The 21,753-nt window shown below is 44.9% G+C and overlaps 1 protein-coding gene across 2 annotated transcripts; it reads right to left on the minus strand.

The window, feature by feature from the left end:
* Positions 1-2,239: 2,239 nt before the first annotated feature.
* On the minus strand, positions 2,240-21,345 carry SNRPD3 (small nuclear ribonucleoprotein D3 polypeptide). Of its 2 annotated transcripts, none has more exons than XM_059138961.1 (4): positions 20,988-21,345; positions 19,210-19,353; positions 4,477-4,669; positions 2,240-2,457 (listed from the first exon to the last, which is right to left on the minus strand). In XM_059138961.1, exons 2-4 carry the CDS (start codon positions 19,333-19,335, stop codon positions 2,396-2,398), a joined length of 381 nt encoding a protein of 126 aa, XP_058994944.1. In that variant the 5' UTR covers positions 19,336-19,353; positions 20,988-21,345; the 3' UTR covers positions 2,240-2,395. The 2 variants fall into 2 exon arrangements, with proteins under 2 accessions (XP_058994944.1, XP_058994943.1); XM_059138960.1 differs by lacking the exon at positions 20,988-21,345 and adding an exon at positions 20,817-20,975.
* Between the last annotated feature and the right edge of the window lie 408 nt (positions 21,346-21,753).

The raw sequence follows: 21,753 nt of genomic DNA on the forward strand, positions 1-21,753 counted from the left end.
TCTGCCTTCAGCTCAGGTCGTGATCTGGGGATCCTGGGATACATCAGACTCACTGCTCAGCAGGGAGCCAGCCTCTCCCTTTCCCTTTGTCCCTGCCCACACCCTCAAATGAATAAAACCTTTATGAAAAATATTTTTAAGTTTCCAAATTATGCCCATTAAAAAAACCATAAATGGGAACTCCACTTTTCAAGACCTAGGTAGGGTTACAGTTGTTTTTACTGCATGTAGAATCATGCAAGACTGGTATTCCTGCATGGTTCCTAAGGTAAACCATATCCAGTCAGCTTTTTAGAACTAGAATGCAATTCATGTGTGAAGTATAATGTGTTCCATAAGTCTTGTTTACTATAAAAGTATGATGATTTAAGCAGTGACCATACTAGAATAACATTTTCAAACAGTCCGGGATATCAAAATGTGGCCATAGATCTACTAAATCAGATCTACCTAGCTTGGGTGGCAAGGGCATTGCTTACAATGCAGATTCCTGGGCCCCACCCCAGACCAATTAATCCGCAATCTCTAGGGGTAGGGCCTTGGAATCTGCATTTCTAACAAGGTCCGTAAACTGATGTTGAAAACTACTGCTGTCACTCACTCTATGAGTAACCCAATAGTGCTCATTAATAAGCCAATAAATCAATGCCTGTAAGTCACAGTCAGGCAGAGAAGAGGGAAAGGAATCCATGCGGGGTAGTGGGTATCACAGTGTCTACCTCAAAGAATCATTTAAAACACTTCAGAGAGATTCCACTCCATATGTAACTCAATGTACAAGTTTTTTTCTTATCAGGAACAATACATAACTTTTGGTCAAACCTTAAACAAACAAACTCTTAACTCCATTCACACGAAGTTCATTGGAAATAGTGTCCAGTCCAGGAGCCCCTCCACCGGGGAAGCAGAGCCTGCAGGGCCATTAGCATTCGTCCAAATGTCAGAGGAGCTGGGGCTGCTGGAGCAAGAGGTACAGGGATTGCGCTGGGGGATGGGTCTCTGAAGCCTTACTTACGTGGCTGCGATATCTGACCAACACTCTGGTGCCTATGCCTCAGTTCTTTATTTCAAGAAAAATGTAAGGTCTGTTACACTGAGGTAGGGTCATGATTGTAAGGCAAAGCTTGTTAGAAAATCCCTACTTGATGCCTAGTTAACAGATGTGTTGGACTTTCTTCTTTTATTACTTGAACAGTGTGTCCCATGTGCAACTTTCTAAGGTAATCAATCCCTTTTCTTCTTAATAGTTCTTACTGAAGTTCATCCTATACTGAATCTGTGGCAAGACCTCTTTTCAGTGCATGACTTCAAGTTTGCTTTTCTAATTTCTGTGTTTTTGTCAGTTATTCACTTTGCGTGCCGTGTCCTCTCTACCTCTGCTATTGAAAAGCTAGGACCATGCCATTGCATGTTGAGATGCTCTGACAAATGCCTAAGAATCTGTCCCCGCAAATCACCACAGAACTGCTTATGAAGCCAGTGCTGGAGCCACAGATGTTGGCTGCTTAGATTACTTTTGCCAGATGCTGAGCCACTAGGGTTTCCAGACTACGATCAGAATGGTGGACTTTTTCACGGGCCAGGAGCACCCATGCCATGTTGCTTAAGCTGAGCTGATAATATCTCCACATCTGTGTGTTCTTGGAGTTTCTCCAAGGGTTTAACCAGCAACTGGCCTCAAACAGTAGCTTAAACTCTTATCAGGAACTGTGCTATTTCAAAGTACTGGCATTCTCCCAGGAATCTTCCTGGGTGTCAAAATTTAACCTGCTGCCAAAGTAAACAGAACACCAAACTCCAAAATGAACACACAGTCCTTATTCCTTCAAAAAGAAAAACAACAGAGGCACCTGACAATCGGTTAAGCGTCTGATTCTTGGTTTCGGCTCAGGCTGTGATCTCAGTGTCATGACTGAGCCCTGCATCCTGCTCAGCACTCAGCATGGAGTCTGCTTGGATTTCTCTCTCCCTCTGCTCCACCCCCACCCCCAGCAGCTCTCTCTCTCAAATACATAAATCTTAAAAAAAGGGGCGCCTGGGTGGCTCAGAGGGTTAAAGCCTCTGCCTTCGGCTCAGGTCATGATCTCAGGGTCCTGAGATCGAGCCCCACATCGGGCTCTCTGCTCGGCGGGGAGCCTGCTTCCTCCCCTCTCTCTGCCTGCCTCTCTGCCTACTTGTGATCTCTGTCAAATAAATAAATAAATAATCTCAACAAGAAAGGAAAAGAAAAACAACAACAAAAAGGACCACCATATTTATTTAGTTTAACATTTCCCCTGATCTAAAGAGAAAGATGTCAAAAGAAAAGCCAGAACATATACATAAGCACACACCCCCCTGAACACAGATGACCTAAAAGAAAAAATAACGGCAAAGTTCTGTTCAACAGATAAATTTATCTTCTTTTCTGGAAGATGTTTCCGCGCCCCATTCCACGTCCTCTTCCTCTTGCAGCCACTGAAAGGTGGAAAGAAAGGATAAGGCCAGGTCAGTGTGGTCAGCAAATGCTCATGCCACGGAGCAGCCAGAGTCCTTGGACACTGGCACAGAAGAGGCCTGAAAAGCCACCTGGTCCAACACCATGCCGACCCCATGACATTTCCTCATTGCAGGGGGACCAGAGCTGGAGTGCCTTCCAGTCCAGCACTGATTTCAACATGAGGCTGGGAGTCAGGGTGTTGAGAGCTTAGGTGGTTTGGGGAACAGGCCTGAGAACCACAGAAAAGATGAATTCCCAGCACTGGCCTAGGGTGAGTTAATAAAACAAAACAGATGAACTTAATTCACACTTAAAATCCTGAAACAAATAGTTAAATACTAAATATCTGTTAAATCTGGGTAACAGGTTTTATTATTATTTTTTGAGGTATTCTGCAATATAGAATGTTTCATAATAGAAAAACAAACAAATAAAACTACTCCCCATACAAAGGGCATACAAGCTGCTGTTCTCTGTAACTCCAAGAGTTCTAGGAGAGGACCAGTGGCTTTGAAGGACAGATGAAAATATTCTGATGCCTACTAATTGGAGACTGATTCCTCTACGCTCTTGTAGAGCCTCGTGAAGAGGGAGGAAAGTCACCCAGGAGCCCAGCCACATATTGAAATGAACCAGAGCAAGGGACCGACAGAGATATAGATGGCTCAGGCAGAGGCCAGTGAACCTGGGCAAACTAACTGCCAAGTGCCTTCCAGTGCACAGGCTACTGGGTTGCATCTTTTGTCAGAGAAGATGGTGCAGTTACGCACTGACAATGAGGACAGCCCTTCCCTGAGAAAGCAGAGAGAACAGCAGTTCTAGTAGGAAAGCCAGTATTCCTGAAAATCATTCCTTCACCAGGACAAAAAGTCCAGAGCTTTTGGTTCTACAAATGCCACCTACCTAGCAAGGGCAAGGAGATTCTCTGATCATTTTTTTGTAAGGACACTTAAAGGATTACTCTAGGGGCACCTGGGTGGCTCAGTGGGTTAAGCCTCTGCCTTCAGCTCAGGTCATGATTCCAGCGTACTGGGATCGAGCCCCGCATGGGCTCTCTGCTCGGCAGGGAGCCTGCTTCCCCCTCTCTTTCTGCCTACTTGTGATCTGTCAAATAAATAAATAAAATCTTTAAATAAATAAATAAATAATAAAGGATTACTCTATTGCACCTTTAAACTCAAAAACTACCTCATATATAAAATATGCACAACAAAAGATACTGATGGGAGAATCCAGTGACTTTCCTGCGCTATAAATCTTTTTACCGATACTCAGATAGTTTCTAATGAACGCACTTGCTTCCTAGATAATCAACACAGCAGAGCTTCTCGGGGACCCAAAGATAAAACCTCTGACTAGGCTAACCAAAAAGAAAGGCCAGACTAAGGAAAGTCACTGGATCAGTGAGGACATGCTGAAGGAAGGATTTATTTTCAAATGTAAGAATATTAGAAAACAGAAGTCTGGTCCCTTTAATGGGTAAAGATGGCTTAAAACTATTTATTTCTTACATGAAAATGGATCCCTACTGTCAGTAATCCCCCCCACACACTTATACGGGGTGTGATTAAACACCCCGAGCTCTCTGAGAACTGTTACCCCACTGCTTCAGTTGTCAGCTAAGCCCCCCCCCACAGAGCTCCTGCTCAGCAAACTAGTAAGAGCAAGCCTCCCCCAGAATCTTTGGACAGAATTTCTGGAAACAAAGTCATTATAGGAGACTTATCCAGTCTCTCACTTAAGAGTCCCCTTCTTTCGAAGGAGGCACTTTGGATTTTGCATAAGCCCTATGAATGTGATCAGGCAAGACAAAAGACAGAAGGTAAGATCAGGCCATCAGCCCCTCACATGTGGGGGGTCCCAAGGCTGTAGGGTGGCAGTGAGTGTGGAGATGGCTAAGTCCAAGTCCACGCCAGGCCCAGCCAATTGACAGGGCCCGCCCTTCCCTAAAAGATACAGGACAAACACATTGAAACCAGTGCAAGAGGAGCACATACCTTGGGCCTTCAGAATAGCAGCTTTTCCCCGGCCAGCCCCTGAGCCTTGGTTTTTATTTTTCATGCTCTTTAACATGGGCGCATTTTTCAGCATGTCAGGCAAAATGAGAAAACGGATCTTGCTGCCACGGATGTACACCTGTTCCAGCTGTGCCACTCGGCCATCTCTGTATGTGACTGTGATGTTGGACATCTGGAAGGGAATCACCAGCTCATCAATCGGGGCCAACAAAACCAACAGAGAATAAGGGCACACAAGTGGGGAGCCTTGGCTGGTGGTAGGAGAAGTCCAGAACTGCACAAACTGACATCATGAAATAAAGAAGCCAGGCAAAGCACTTCACATATTTGGTCCTCACAGCACCTTCAGGATAGGTTATGGGCATTTCCATCTTTTACAGATAAAAACAAAACAAAACAAAACACCCTAAAGCACTTGTCCAAAGTCCAACAGCCAGAATGAAAGGATGCAGATTCAAATCCAGCTGGCGTGACTCCAGAGCCCTAACTCTGCCATATACTGCCTCCCTTGCCAGCATGTGAAGAGTTCTCAATGGTGAAAAACTCTAACGAAACAGCTTTGAACCACCTGTCCAAACTGTGTCCTGTCCTGCATCTGTCTAGCACACACAGAAAAGGCACCATGAAGGTCATGAGTATGCACCAGGGCCCCTCTAGCTTCAATGACCAGGGACTGAGAAGTACAACCAGCAGCGCCTGTACGAAGGGCTCAGAATATTGGGAGACGTGTGAGGCAAGAGCCTGCACTGACAGGACACTTGGGTACGAACCTACAGGTTATAAGGACTGGAGCAGAACAATTGAGAGAGAGGACAAAGTTATCACCTTGGGAGATTATGGGGTCACTCATTTGTGGACAGAGGGAGAGTGGACAGGATCAGGGTAGCACTTTGGAAAGATCAATATGCCAACATAGATAAACTGTGGGATGGAGAGACAGGGAGCCTCGAGGTGAGACCAACCAGCAGACAGCCTTGGCATAGCAGGGGACCCAAACCGGCTAGCGCTGACCTCAACAGGGACCATATTTACCACAAAAAGTAGCTTATTTTGAGTCTTCTGGATGAAAGAGAATATAATTTATTCAGAATAGGTTAAAGTCCACATTGTAGAGAGGTGTTGTCTCCCCAGATTCCTAACTGGCTTGTTGCCACCTTATACTCATTCTTTTCTTCGAAGAGCTACCTGGCCACCCAGCTTCTGCTTGAGCACTCAATTTGCCGAAAGACTAACAATACCCCAGGGCCATCCTCACTAAATCTAAATGTGGAGGTGGAACAGTTCATAGAGCTTCAACCCACTGCCCCTGTTCCCCCCTCAGGGTTACAGGGCTCTAGCTTCCCGTAAATTTTCTGTTCTAGGCTCAACATCCCCAGTATCTTAAATTTCCACACAGGTTCTATATTCTTGCCATCCTGTTCTTGCCTCGAAGAATGCCATAACCTCTGGGGGTGCCTGGGTGGCTCAATCAGTTAAGTGTCTGACTTCGGCACAGATCATGATCTTGGGGTCCTAGGACCAAGCCCCGCGTTGGGCTCCGCATCCAGCAGGGAGTCTGCTTGTCCCTCTGCCCTCCCCCTGCTTGTGCTCTCTCTCCCTCTCTCACCAAAAAAACAAAATCCAAATACCATAACCTCTGGTGCCACAACTGAACAAGAAGTATGATTAATAAAGCCAACTTTTGGGCACCTGGGTGGCTCAGTGGGTTGAGCCGCTGCCTTCGGCTCCGGTCATGATCTCAGGGTCCTGGGATCGAGTCCCGCATCGGGCTCTCTGCTCAGCAGGGAGCCTTCTTCCTCCTCTCTCTCTCTCTCTGCCTACTTGTGATCTCTCTCTGTCAAGTAAATAAATAAAATCTTTAAAAAAAAAAAAAAGCCAACTTTTACTGAGCACTTATTAACATACCAGGCAATTTCGTATCATAACTCCTATAAATCACACAGTGCTACAGATCACTATGAACTCAGGTCTAACTCTAAACCCACATTCTGAAACCATACATCAGATCACCACTTACTTCCTTAAACAGTAAAGGAACAAATTAAATGAGACAAATATGTCTAAATGCTGTTCCTATTATTGAGTACATATTAGAAGAGCAGTAAACAATGAATCTAAATGACCACCAAGACATCTATTTTGGAGGCTGTGCTACTGCTAAGCTACTTCTCCAGCACAGTCCAGTACATCTCACCCGTTCCTCTCCTACAACCTCCCCAACCCACTTTGAGAATCCCTGACAGAGGGTGTTCAGTACGACCAACAAGACAAACTGTTTCCACAAATGGATCTGTCCTGGCTGAAGCAGGAAAGGGTCCAGCATCAACTGACTCCTATGACAACCCTAAGAATGACCAGGTTGGCTGCTGTACTCATGCACTCCCTCGTAGCACCAGCAGAGAAATGGCTGTGCTAGGCATAAAGCCCCACAGGCCCACCCACCCATACAGCTTGTTAATAAGCCCAAGTTATGTCTGCATCGTAAGCCAAAGGCAACAATTTGAGTGAACTAGGTTTCAGTGATGTCAGGTGGGAACACCCACTTTATTCAACTTTCCCAAACAGCCATAATGAAACACAGGTGGCATAAACCAGGTACCCAACTGAAATGACATCTTGGGGGAGAGAGAACACCTTAATACAATCAAAATTGTGGGAATTTCCCCACACATCCAGGGCCAAGAGAGGACTAACTCCAGGGTTGTAAAGCAATGTTGGGGTGCTCTGGGATTATCAATCACAACATCCTGTTGTAGGGCACACAGCAAGGGCTCAACAAACGTCTGGTCCCCTCCCCTATTCTCCCCTGCCCTACCATTAGTAACAGAGCCTCCCTCTTTTTTCTACTCATCTTCTTGTCTGAAATTTGGTAAGAGTGAGGATCTGACAATTCTAAAATCAACAGGACCTAGCAGGTTTACTATACACCTCATCTTCAGAGATGATGGTTAAGATCAGAGATTTGAGACTCAAAGACTTGGGTTTAGATCCATTCCTTCCATGCTTGGTCACCCTGGTCATCTGGAAATTTGTCCTCAGAGAGGTCCTGTGATAACTTAAAGATCTATTGTACATAAAGAGCACTAGCATAGGGGTGCCTGGGTGGCTCAGTGGGTTAAAGCCTCTGCCTTCGGCTCGGGTCATGATCTCAGGATCATGGGATCCCAGGGATCCCAGCCCACATGGGGCTCTCTGTTCAGCAGGGAGCCTGCTTCTCCCCCTCCCCTCTCTGTGCCTACTTGTGATCTCTGTATGTCTAATAAATAAGTAAAATCTTTAAAAAACAAAAACAAAATACTAGCATAGTGCCTCGTACAGAATAAGCATGCAATGAATGGAAGTTTCTGGTACTACTTTTTTCCCTCCCCCTTTAAGTTATTTATTTATTTTAGAGAGAAAAGAGAGAGCATGGACTTGAGAGGGTGGGGGTAGGGGATAGGGGCCAAGGGAGAGAACCTTCAGGCAGACCTCCCCCCCACAAGTGCAGAGGCTGACATGGGGCTTGATATCACAACCCTGAGATCATGACCTGAGCTGAGCTGAAACCAAGAGTGGGATACTTAACCCACTATGCCACCTAGGTGCCACATGAATGGAAATTTCTGGTACTATTAAGCACTCGGCCTCTTGGAGACAGATCCCCACAAGTTAAACTAAGACTTTTAAAATACTAAACAGTGGGCGCCTGGGTGGCTCAGAGGGTTAATCCTCTACCTTTGGCTCAGGTCATGATCTCAAGGTCCTGGGATCGAGTCCTGCATCGGGCTCTCTGCTCAGCGGGGAGCCTGCTTTCTCCTCTCTCTCTGCCTGCCTCTCTGCCTACTTGTGATTTCTCTCTCTGTGTGTCAAATAAATAAAAATCTTTCTTAAAAAAATAAATAATAAATAAAATAAAATACTAAACAGTACCTGGATCTTGGTTTTTAAATTTTACTCCCAACCAAAAAGAAACCAAGGATACCTGAAGAAATGGCTGATTCCAGAGCTGGGTTAGGGAAGGTAAAAGATGAGCCTGCAACAAACATCTTATTTCAGAAGATTAAGGATGTGCTCCCCCCAAATGGCCAAGGGACACCAAAAGGACACAAAAGAAGTCAGCTTCTGGACAAATTTGGGATAAATCAATCAAAATAATAATAGTAACAGATTATAACCCATTTAATGAAACAGAAACCCATGAGCCTATACTGACAATAAATGAATGAATAAATGGGGACTAAGGGAAGGCTCTTCCAGTAGACCCAGCAAATATCGAAAGCATGATACAGTCAAAACCAAAAACCATTCTGGGGCGCCTGGGTGGCACAGCGGGTTAAATATCCGACTCCAGGGGTGCCTGGGTGGCTCAGTGGGTTAAAGCCTCTGCTTTCGGCTCAGGTCATGATCTCAGGGACCTGGGATGGAGCCCTGAATCGGGCTCTCCGCTCAGCGGGGAGCCTGCTTTCTCTCTCCCTCTGCCTGCCTCTCTGTCTACTTGTGATCTGTCTGTCAAATACATAAATAAAATCTTAAATAAAAAATAAATAAATATCTGACTCCAGATTTTGGCCCAGGTTGTGATCTCAGGATTTTGAGACTGAGCCCCACTCAGTGGAGTCCACCTGAGATTCTCTTTCCCTCTTCCTCTGCCCCTCCCCACCCTGGCACATGCTCTCAACTCTCTCAAATAAATAATACATCTTAGTAAGTTAAAAAAAATTTTTTTGTAACCATTAGGTAAAAAAATTCAAACAAGAATCTTCACTGGATGCTAAATGAGGGTTGATGAAGGTGGTGATGAATAACAGAATGCTCACAAGATATTTACTTCAAGAACCTCCCTCACAAAATTCTCCTTTGTTGCAAAAGGAAAAAGTACAGTGGACAGACCACACAATACTTCAACCAAATTATCAAGGTTAACATCACCAATAGGGTCAAACAAGTGTTCTGGGCCTCCTAGTGACAACCCCAGAAGAAGTTATCACTTACACAGTAACAGCCAAAACAACACAAAAACAAACCCCAAATCCCAACATGAAGAAACACCAGAGAAAGACATACAATCAAAAGACATTCTAAAACAAATAACTGGTCATTATTCTTCCAAAATGTCAATGCTGGGAAAAGCAAAAGGATTTAACTGTCCCAGACTAAAAAGTACAAAGCAAGCTGATATTAAACGCCAATACGTGATCCTGAATTGAATGGTACAGAGGGAAATACTGCATGTACAGAGAGCACATAGATAAGCAGTTTTTCATTCTAGCTAGAGAGGGTATCTAAAGAGATTCCCAACCACCCTGCACATTTCTGTCAAAAACTTTCCTGATATTCATTCTGGGAAGTTTTTTTTTTTTTTTTTTTTTTTTTTTAATTTTATTTATTTATTTGTAAGAGAGAGAGTGAGAGCGAGCACAGGCAGACAGAGTGGCAGGCAGAGTCAGAGGGAGAAGCAGGCTCCCTGCGGAGCAAGGAGCCCGATGTGGGACTCGATCCCAGGACGCTGGGATCATGACCTGAGCCGAAGGCAGCTGCTTAACCAACTGAGCCACCCAGGCGTCCCTCATTCTGGGAAGTTTTTTGACAGTCATGTGACGGGTTCTCTCAGGTTACCATTTTTACAAAAAGAAATCAAGCACAGGCCATTTTTCCATAACAACAAAAAAAAAGGTTTGACCAGTCCAGTCAGTGATAGGGTGGTCATGCTAAGGCTCCCAAAGCACCATTTTGGCTCCAGCAGAGTCTCTGAACTCTTATCACTCCCACCAAATTTCTAGGAATTATATTGCTTTAAGCAGTGAAATTTTGCATTTGGCCATTTACCCTCTTCCTTTATCTAATTTTCAGGATCTTTTTATTGAGCTATAACTGATATATAACATTGTGTAAGTTTAAGGTATACAATATACTGATTTGATACACTTATATTACAATGACTGCCACTGTAGCATTAACTAACTTCTCTATCATGTCATACAATTATAATTTCTAGTGATGAGAAGTATTAAGATCTTTTATTTCAGCAAGTTTAATGTTTATAATAGTTTTGTTACCTCTAATTACTATACTGTATATTAGAACTCCAGGACTTCATTTATCTACTTGTAACATACCCTCTTCTTTTAAAATAATCTTCACTGGGACGCCTGGGTGGCTCAGTTGGTTGGACAACTGCCTTCAGCTCAGGTCATGACCCTGGAGTCCAGGGATTGATTCCCGTATCGGGTTCCCAGCTGCATGGGGAGTCTGCTTCTCCCTCTGACCTTCTCCTTGCTCATACTCTCTCTCACTGTCTCTCTTTCAAATAAATAAATAAAATCTTTAAAATAAAATAATCTTTACTGTGCTTCATGATCATAAACTTAACACATCTTTTAATTTTTTTTTAAAGATTTTATTCATTCATTTGAGAGAGGGAGAGAGAGCACAAGCAGGGGGAGAGGCAGAGGGAGAGGGAAAAGCAGACTCCCCGCTGAGCTGGGAGTCCAATGAGGGGCTCCAATTCCAGGATCTGGAAATCATGACCTGAGCTGAGGGCAGATGTTTAACCATCTGAGCCACCCAAGTGCCCCAGATATTTTAATTTTTAAAGTAGGGAGGGGAAAAAGTTTTTTTCTTAAAAATTTCAATCCCCCCATGGGGCACCTGGTTGGCTGAGTCGTAACAGTATGGGAGTCTTGTTCTTAGGGTCACGAGTTCAAGCCCCACAAAAGGTGCAGAGATTACTAAAAAATACAAAAACAAAAACAAACACACACACACACTCTCTCTCTCTCTACATATATATTCTGTGGGGCTCTGTCACCTCTAGATGCTGTCATAGTCAACAGCCCTGGCTAGCAGCTTATGCTTGCCTTGCAGCTGTGGAGTACAAAGAGGAGGACAAGACTCCCTGCATATATATCAATAAAAACTTTAAAAAATGTTTTTTTTGTTTGTTTGTTTAAAGATTTTATTTATTTATTTGACAAAGATCACAAGTAGGCAGAGAGGCAGGCAGAGAGAGAGGAGGAAGCAGGCTCCCCGCTGAGCAGAGAGCCCAATGCAAGGCTTGATCCCAGGACCTGGGGATCACGACCCAAGCTGAAGGCAGAGACTTTAACCCACTAAGCCACTCAGGCACCCCTAAAAAAAAAATTTTTTTTTTAAGATTTTATTTATTTATTTGACAGAGAGAGATCACAAGTAGACAGAGAGGCAGGCAGAGAGAGAGAGGAGGAAGCAGGCTCCCTGCTGAGCAAAGAGCCCGATGTGGGACTCAATCCCAGGACCCTGAGATCATGTCCTAAGCCGAAGGCAGCAGTTTAATCCACTGAGCCACCCAGGCGCCCCCCTCTAAAAAATGTTTTTAATCTCATTTAATTTCCACCAAAAGATAACTACTCACTTTGGTTTTGCTCAAAAACTTAATGCATTTATTTTTGTTTACTTCCTTTTTTTTTTTAACTTAATGCATTTTTATGTATCACTTATAATTCGGCTTTTTTTTTTAAATTTAAAGATTTTATTTATTTATTTGATAGAGAGAGATCACAAGTAGGCAGAGAGGCAGGCAGAGAGAGAGAGGAGGAAGCAGGCTCCCCGCCAAGCAGAGAGCCCGATGTGGGACTCAATCCCAGGACCCTGAGATCATGACCTGAGCCGAAGGCAGTGGTTTAACCCACTGAGCCACCCAGGCGCCCCCCCCAAAATGTTTTTAATCTCATTTAATTTCCACCAAAAGATAACTACTCACTTTGGTTTTGCTCAAAAACTTAATGCATTTATTTTTTTTTACTTTTTTTTTTTTTAACTTAATGCCTTTTTATGTATCACTTATAATTTGGCTTTATTTTTTAAACTAGGAACACATTGTGGAGTTTTGTATTTTTCTCCACTTAGGTCAACAGTATCTTCCCATTGACATTAAATATTCTTCCACATTATTTGACCAGATGAATAATATTCTTTGTAATGTACCCTAATTTGTTTAACCATAATTTATTTAACTCATTAGAAATGTTTGTTTTTAGGTTTTCATCATTAAAAACAGCACTGCAGGGAGCCTGGGTGGCTCAGTGGGTTAAAGACTCTGCCTTCGGCTCAGGTCATGATCCCAGGGTCTAGGGATCCAGCTCCACATCGGGCTCTCTGTCCTGTGGAGAGCCTGCTTCCTCCTCTCTCTCTCTCTGCCTGCCTCTCCTCTTTCTGCCTGCCTCTCTGCCTACTTGTAATCCCTGTCTGTCAAATAAATAAATTTTTTAAAAAATCTTTTAAATAAATAAATAAATAAATAAAAACAGCAATGCAGAGGCACCTGGGTGGCTCAGTCAGTTAGGTGTCTTGACTCTTGGTTTCAGCATAGGTCAGTCCTAGGGGTTGAGGGAGTCCTGCGTGAGCCCTGCACTGGGCTTCATGCTTGGCAGGGAGTCTGCTTGGGATTTTCTCTCTCTTCCTCTCCTTCTGCCTCCCCACCTTCATGCTCTCTCTATAATAAACTAACAAATCTTAAGAAAAAAATAAAAACAGCACAGCACTATGAATGATTTTCAGAAGTAGAACTATGGCACCAAAGGGTAGGAACTTTTCTATGCTGACATTTAAATGTGTTTTCCAGAAACGATTTAACAATCTGTACTTCTACTGGCAGACTGGTAAGGAACCCTTGGTGGAATTAATTTTATCATCTTGTAAGTTTAGAAATTCTTACCTTTTCCCAACTTACATGTCTAAATATTAATAAGGTCATTGTTTTTGTATGTTAAAAGTCCACTTTAGGGGCGCCTGGGTGGCTCAGTGGGTTAAGCCACTGCCTTCGGCTCAGGTCATGATCTCGGGGTCCTGGGATCGAGTCCCGCATCGGGCTCTCTCTGCTCAGCAGGGAGCCTGCTTCCTCCTCTTTCTCTCTCTGCCTCTCTGCCCACTTGTGATTTCTCTCTGTCAAATAAATAAATAAAATCTTTTTTTTTTAAAGATTTTATTTATTTATTTGATAGAGAGAGATCACAAGTAGACGGAGAGGCAGGCAGAGAGAGAGAGAGAGAGGGATGCAGGCTCCCTGCCAAACAGAGAGCCCGATGTGGGACTTGATCCCAGGACCCTGAGATCATGACCTGAGCCGAAGGCAGCAGCTTAACCCACTGAGCCACCCAGGCGCCCAATAAATAAAATCTTTAAAAAAAAAAAAAAAGTCCACTTTACTTGGGGCACCTGGATGGCTCAGTGGGTTAGGCCTCTGCCTTCGGCTCAAGTCATGATCCCAGGGTTCTGGGATCAAGCCCCGCATCAGGCTCTCAGCTCAGCAGGGAGCCTGCTTCCTCCTCTCTCTCTGCCTACTTGTGATTTGTTTATCAAATAAATAAGTAAAGTCTTTAATTTAAAAAAAAGTCGCTTTACATGTTTTTCTTCTGTTAATTAGCCATTTTTAAACTTGGGTCCACTTTAAATTGGGAAATGGGCATTTTTGACTTGCAAAAACTATTTATATGTTTAAATACAATAAACTTCCATCATAAAAAAATTATGAGATGTCCTAAATATCTGAATACTGCTGAGCTGGGAGAACACTTCCAGCATTCGCTAAGACTCTACACAAGAACTTCCAGGGACACTTTACACTGGATACCCAATAAAATCCATAGCCATAAAAGCTGCCTCTGAAAGGTTAGATAAATATAAATTAGTCTATTAAAATCAAAATAACGTGCTTATTTCTACTCATAATTCCTCACCTTAAAAGTCCTTTTTGGTTTTTAATATTTTACCAAATATTTGACTAGAAGTATTCTTTCTTAAGAAATATATATATTTTTTATTTTGAAGAAAAATCCCTTCATTCCCTCACGGACATTTAATAAAGATAGGATGCTTCAAAACCATGGTAAGCACACATAACCAACAACAGAAATTTCTCCATTTGGGGACCTCTGGTTTTAAATCATCCACACCCAGGCTGGGCAATAGATGGGATACACTCCTCCATCAGGTCCCATCTCTGCTACAAACACAAATCAGCTTAAAAAACCACTTGGAGAGGGATGCCTGGGTGGCTCAGTTGGTTAAGCAGCTGCCTTCGGCTCAGGTCATGATCCCGGCGTCCTGGGATCGAGTCCCACATCGGGCTCCTTGCTCCACGGGGAGCCTGCTTTTCCCTCTGACTCTGCCTGCCACTCTGTCTGCCTGTGCTCGCTCTCGCTCTCTCTCTCTGACTAAATAAATTAAAAAAAAAAAAAAAAAAAAAAACCACTTGGAGAGCCACAGAGGCCCTGCTCACCCCCCACACACAGAGCCCTTAGGAGACGCTCTCAGAGCACTCACAGGGCTCTCTCACCTATAGATACCACCATAGCTGACAGCCCTGGCTAGCAGATTATGCTTGCCTTGCAGCTGTGTGGTACAGAGCAGAAGGACAAGACTCCCTGCTTTCCCAAACAAACCTCAGATGCAAAGAAGTATCTACACCTTCTGACCCTGTGAGCACCATCTCAAGGACCTCATCCTAAGATTAATTCTTGCACAGATTACATCTGCACTGTCAAAAAAGGGCTGTGGTAACAGGCTACATTAAAAATACCAGATTCTCAGGGTGCCTGGGTGGTTCAGTGGGTTAAAGCCTCTGCCTTCAGCTCAAGTGATAATCCCAGGGTCTGGGGATCGAGCCCCGAATTGGGCTCTCTGCTCAGCGGGGAGCCTGCTTCCCCCTCTCTGCCTCTGCCTGCTTGTGATCTGTCAAATAAATAAATAAAATCTAAAAAACAAAAACAAAACAAAAACCCTATTCTCTCTGCCTGCTTCTCTCTCTGCCTCTGCCTACCACTCTGCCCACTTGTGCGCACACCTTTGCACATGCTCGCTCTGACAAATAAATAAATAAAACCTTTAAAAAATATCTGAGGAACCCCAAAAGGTGTATTTTGTATGGGGATGTTGATGACACTACCCAACAGACTAAGACTGTATACTTTTCATCAGGGCCCAGGGGAAAAATGTCTCCCACATCTGAATGCCAAGGAAAACCGAACAACTGGTATTTATCTTAAGGGCACTATGTACCTTAGAACTGCTGATCTCCCTCTGCCAATACTCTTTAAGTAGCTGAGAACAGAATATGCCTTTATTAAATGTACAGGGATTCAGGTTTACATTTCTGGTTACTAACTGCCTGCCTGGCTTCATTTTATAGTCTACACCAAGTTAACTGCACCATGACCTATCTGTCCATTTTTATCTTTCATATAGTTTTTTAATGAATCACCTCTTTTTTTTTTTTACAAGTTTTATTTATTTATTTGAGAGAGAGCGAGCATGTGCACAAGTGGGCGGTGGGGGAGGCAGAGGGAGAAGCAAACTCCCCACTGAGCAGGGAACCTAATGCACGGTTTGATCCTAGGACCCTGAGATCATGATGTGAGCCAAAGGCAGACTCAACCAACTGAACCCCCCAGGTGCCCCCTACCTCTAACTCCTTTTGAAAGTAGAGTAAAAAATACTAGAATCCCAAGACACATTCCTAGGGTGAAAAAAAAAAAGTCCATGCCAATTGTGGCTGTGGCACGTTGGTGGTATAGTGGTGAGCACAGCTGCCTTCCAATTGTGGTTGTGGCAAGATGCTCTTACCTGTTTTCCAAATCTTTGTAGTGTGTGACCCACCACACTTTTGTAACAAAAAATGTTAGGGGTGCCTGCATGGCCGACTCTTGATTTCAGCTCAGATCATGATCTCAGGGTCATGACATCAAGCCCCGTGGGCTCCACACTCAGCTAGGAGTCTGCTTCAGGATTCTCTCTCTCCCTCTGCCCCTCCCCTCACTCTCTCCCACACATGCTTTCTAAAGTAAATAAATAAATCTTTAGGGGGGAAAAAAAAACAAAGTTATTAAAAACCAACATCGAATGGCAAACACTAAATTCCAGCTGTCCTCTAGTCAAGGCTGGAAGTGCTAAGGGGATGCTTTCACTCCCAAAGGGCAGACTAACTGGAGCCAGAAAGGAACGAAAGCAGCAGGAACTGCAGGAGCCACTGGCCTTATGCATACTGGGGATGTGTGAATGAACTGTGCTGGGTTTACCAGAGTACATTCAGCTGTGCCTGCTGGTTTTTATTCAGTGAGCCAGGTTTAGGTAAAACCAGCAAAGCCTCAGCATCTGGGCATGGGCAGTGTTATGGGCTGAATCCTAACTTCATCTGTTGAAGTCTTAACCCCTCAGCATCTCAGAATGTGACCATATTTAGAGACTGGATCTTTACAGAGGTAACTGAGCCCTAATTCAATGTAACTTGTGTCCTTAGAAGAGATCAGGATACAGACCTACATAGAAGGAAAACCATGTGAAGACACAGGAAGGAGACAAACATCTATAAGCCAAGGAGAGAGGCCTAGAATAGATCCTTCATGCCCTGAGAAGAATTAACCCTGTGGCACCTTGATCTCAAACCTCTTCACCTCCAGAACTCTGAGGGAATAAATATACTTGTTTAAGCCACCCAGTGTGAAACTTTGTTATGACAGCCCTACCAGATTAACATAAGCAGGAAGTAAGTGACTGGCTCCCCCACATCGGACATGCATTCACTCATTTATTCTGCACTATAATGCTGAGGTTGAGGTGTTATTTTTATTCCTGACTTAGAAAAGAGGGAACAAGAGGGTGAGGGAGATCCAAAGCTTGACCCAAGTCACGCAAGGTAGCAGGCTGCAACCCGATTCTAGATCGATCACCAGGCTGTGCGCTTTGCATCACACTAGCTAAATTTGAGAGACCACCAAGGTCATCTGCTCAGACACCCTCACAAAACAAATGGGCAGTCTGAGGCACCAGACACTCAGTAAGTTGTCCAAATAAATAGCTGAATAAACACATTAAAGTGCCTCACCCCCAGTTTTGCATTCTATTCACCAAAACAGAGTACCTTAAAATGGATGAGGATGCCTTAAGTCAGAGACTGGATCTATAACTGGGGTCCTCACAAAGACAAGGTAGGCAAAGCTCCACAGGACCTTTCGAAAGCCCAGTCCATCTACCTGTATGGCATCAACACTGAAGAGAGAAACCTGCAGTTACTAGACGTCTATTTCCCTGAGTCAGGGAACTGGCCCCACCCACTGGTCCACCTAGCAGGAAGATGATGTTCAAAGCTACAGAGCTGTCACAAGTAAATAAGTGAACCCTGCAGAGCAACAGATAAGACACCCGATCTGCAGTGTGATCTTAGAGAAGTCACCTTCCCTTTCTGACCTTCAGTTTTCTCACCTAGAAAACATTAACAGAAACTATATGTGAACATGCACTATGTGTGGTGTGAACTACTTGTTGCACATACATAACTAAACTGATCTGTAGAACAGCCCCAGCGTGTGGGTGTTATCCCCATCTCCAGAATGCACTGCTCGGATCTCCCCGCAAGGGTCATCAGGCTATGAGGCATGCAAGGAGCTGACAGTCTCCAGTCGTGACCTATGGGATCCATCACAGCATTCACTCTGAAGCCAGTCTCCCCAGGCTGCCAGCCAATGACTGATCACAATGGGGATCCGAGAGCCAGGCCATTTCTGCCCCATAGTAGACTCTTCTAATGAGCAACTCCTGCTGGCTGATACTTCCTCAGAAACACACTGTTCTCTAAGGCTCTTCCCACTCAACCCGGTCTTTTCCTTCTCCTTTTCCCAGCACCAGACCAGTACAGATTGAAAGCTTTCCTAGCTACTCCTACTTCTTCTCCTTTATCCTTCATTATCATTTCCCCCAATAAATCTCTTGCACAATTCTGCATTGGCATATACGTCTCAGTGGACATAACACCATTCCCATTTTAGAAACAAGGAAACTAACGCGATTAACATGATCAAGGTCAGATGATTAGGATCCAAACCCACATCTCTGATTCTGAAGCACAAGCTCTTTTTTTTTTTTTTTTTTTTTAAAGATTTTATTTATTTATTTGAGAGAGAACATGAGCGAGGAGAAGGTCAGAGGGAGAAGCAGACTCCCCATGGAGCTGGGAGCCTGATGTGGGACTCGATCCCGGGACTCCAGGATCATGACCTGAGCCGAAGGCAGTCGTCCAACCAACTGAGCCACCCAGGCGCCCTGAAGCACAAGCTCTTAATTGATGATTTAAAGAAAAAAGGAGAAAGTGTGCTGATACATCTTGCCAAAGCAATGCTCTACAAGCTCTCCTGGTTATTAGCAAAACACAAAATAGTGTCACAGGAAGGGCACCGTATGAGGAAGCTGCTCCAATATTTGTTAACGGAAAGACATTCAGTAGATAGAAGTCTTTTAATCTTACTCTCCCTATTTTATGGATGACAAAACTATCACCAAACTGCTTACCTCAAAAGGTAGTTGCTATAATCACATGCGACTCTTCCTCCAAGAAATATGGAAAATAAATATGGTACGTGAGTGGAAGATTCCACTAACTGCAGAGCAGTTACACAAACATGTAGGGGGCAAATGGAGAATGGTCTTGAACCTGACAGATTCTACCAAAGTTTACTTCTTTTAAACAAGTCCCCAAAATATGGAAGATGATTATAGGATGGAGAAAACAAAATTAGATATCCCAAACTTTAAATGGCTTTCATTTACGCCTACATCAGCAGCAACTGTAACAGCTGGCATACATTAGACATGCCAAAATAACTCTTCAAAGAGAAGAACTGCAAAAAGACCTCCAATTACTATCTTTCTCTGTTCCAAGACAGAGGCCCAAGCTTCCCCCATAACCTTATATGGAAAACAGGATACCTGGCAGTTCATGTTGTCCTCCGCCTCAATGAGTTTCCCACGATACACCTCACCAGTGTTTGTCTCACATGTCACGATGTGACCCTCGGCCTCATGTAGGACTTTAATCGGCACACCAATAGACATCTTGGCAGGAAAAGAGTTCTACAGTGAAAGAGAAAACAGTTAGTTCATCCTTCAGGGCCTAGGAAGTCATGTGGCACATATCATGCTTCCCTTAAGGCCTGACACTCCATAAAACTTAGTAAGAATGCCAAAACTGCTATTTTCCATGGGGGGGGGGGGGGTGCGGCTTAATCCCTACTTTGAGAAACTCATCTGGCAAATATATGCAAGATGTGGGATGGTAAAGAATAGTGGGGGGATGGGGGGCTGGCTAGAGAGAGAGGGAAAGCTAATGGGATGAGAAAAAAGTTCCTTCCATCTTCTTCCCTGCTACCATATGCCTCTTTACCTTCATCAAATAACCAGTATCCAATATTGTGTGTGTGTTGGGGGACAGGGGACTGAACTATACATACCACATGATGTACTTGCCAACCCATAGTTGTGGATGACACTACTTTTGAGAGCCCATGATATAGACTTGAGCTGCCCAATACAGTAGCCACAATCCACCCATAACTATTTTAACTAAACTTAAAGTGAAATAAAATGAAAATTAAACATTCACTCCCTTAGTCACATCAGCCACATTTCAAGAGGTCAATGGCCTTGGGGTAGTGGCTGAAGTACTGGGCAATGCAGATATAGACCGAAGAATCCAGGCAAATCTAGAAGAGGCATGCATTTAATTTGACTCATTAAGTACCTACTGACCTACCTCCACTCCTTCAAGGATAAATAGAAAATGAAGTGTTCACAAAGGGACACCGTGCTATAAGCAGGAAATGCTTGGAGGAAAAGCATGATCACGGAAATCACCTGATTTCATGTAAATAAAAGAAACAAGCAGTGGATTTCATATTCCCAGACGAGCAACGAATGAAGGCTGGAACACATCATGTGTGTCCAAAAGAGGAAAAGAAACACGAGTTCGGGGAAGACCGGTTCCCTCGGTGAGGAAGTAGCGTTAGGAGTTTGGCTTTTAATGCTGAAGATCGTGCGGAACGACTGCAGGATTATAGGTAAGGAATGATCCAATAAAAAGGCAGCAGCACTTACAAACGGATCAAACAGTTTTTTTTTTTTTTTAACAGTTTAGAAGCAAGGAAACTTGATAAAGTTTCTGTAACAATACGGGAAGCATAAGAGGACGAATGCCTAAAAGGGGAATGGAGGCAGAGATGCAAACAACTTTGGAAAGGATTACCCGGAGAGAACTTGGGAGAAGGAGGCAGCCAGAAATGATTTCAAGACTACTGCCTGTATGTGAGGGAAAACGTGGTCTGGAGAGACAGGGAAAACAAAGAGCATGTACTTCGGGGAAAAGCTAATGAGAATTCACTTCCAGGCGCTAGTGAGGCAACGCAGACAGTTTGGGTGACCCGGGCTTCCCGCTCTTCTCCCTCCCCGAACCTCCCAGAGTTCCTCAGCAGCGCGTCCTTCTCCAGCCCTAGGCCCCTCACGCGTGCTTCGGGCCTACCCTCGCCTGCCCCGGGCCTCACCTCACCGGCTCCGGCCTACTCTCCCTTTCCGGTGCAGCGGCAACTCCAGCGACTGCAAAGGCGTGAGCCAAGCGAATGGCGGGTCTCGCGCTCCCAGAATACCACGCGTTCCCAAAATGCTGCGCGCAGGACCCGGCCCCTTCCTTTTCTTAGTGGTGAGCGCGGTCTTGCCTTTGCTGCCTTCTTATTCTTCCGGCTGAGAAACGTTGACTCCGCTCCGATAGTTCCGACCCCGGAAGAGAGAGCTGGTGACAGGGCCCAGGTGCCGCCGGAAACACTGATCCTCCGGCCGTCAAGGCGGGGGCGGGGGCCTCGCGTTTCCAACCACCTAGCACCAGGGACAGGCTGGACGGCAAGGCGGGGATCTGGGGCTTGGGCCCGCGGATCGGGGGCAGCAGGCAGTGGGGCTGAGGGCCAGGACCTACCCTCACAATTTAACCTTTGGAACCCGGCACCACCAGGTAAGGGGTTATCCTCCTTAAGGCGAGGTATCTCACCGTCCGGATAGAGAAAGAGGTTTAGAGTAGAGCGGGAGCAGGCCTACGGCCGTCCTTCAAAGAAGTCCGAGTACTGTTAGGTCTCCCGGAGCCCCGCGGTGTGCGGATAGGACCTGGCCTTAGGCCTGAGGGTGGCCGAGAAGTACCGCCAGGCAGAGACGGAGTTTGGTAAGGTGAAGAGTCTCTGGGGAACCAGTGCTGGTGGAAAGGCAGGGCTTCGGGGCCGTGCTCAGGCGAAGAGGCGGAGCTTCCGGGGAGCGGAGGCGCGAAAGGGCCTGCGCGTCTGCGCGAAGGGGAGGGCGGGGGAAGGGGCGGGGTTACCAGAAGCCGAGACTGCCAATGGCCAGGACTCGCTTAGATCCGGAGGCTGGGGGCCTCTAGGAATGGAAGTCTGGGGAATTGAAAGGGAGGGGCTTCTTCGAGACCCAGCGCGGGGTGGG

The sequence above is a fragment of the Mustela lutreola genome, chromosome 11, assembly GCF_030435805.1.
Source record: "Mustela lutreola isolate mMusLut2 chromosome 11, mMusLut2.pri, whole genome shotgun sequence".
NCBI lineage: Eukaryota > Metazoa > Chordata > Mammalia > Carnivora > Mustelidae > Mustela > Mustela lutreola.

What these genes read in the sequence shown, in the direction of transcription:
- SNRPD3 (XM_059138961.1), bottom strand. Translation starts at nt 19,335, where the DNA reads ATGTCTATTGGTGTGCCGATTAAAGTCCTACATGAGGCCGAGGGTCAC. An exon ending in AGGACAACATGAACTGCCAG is followed by an intron (nt 4,670 to 19,209) that starts GTATCCTGTTTT and finishes ATTCCCTTCCAG; the next exon opens with ATGTCCAACATCACAGTCAC. An exon ending in TGCTATTCTGAAGGCCCAAG is followed by an intron (nt 2,458 to 4,476) that starts GTATGTGCTCCT and finishes TCCACCTTTCAG; the next exon opens with TGGCTGCAAGAGGAAGAGGA.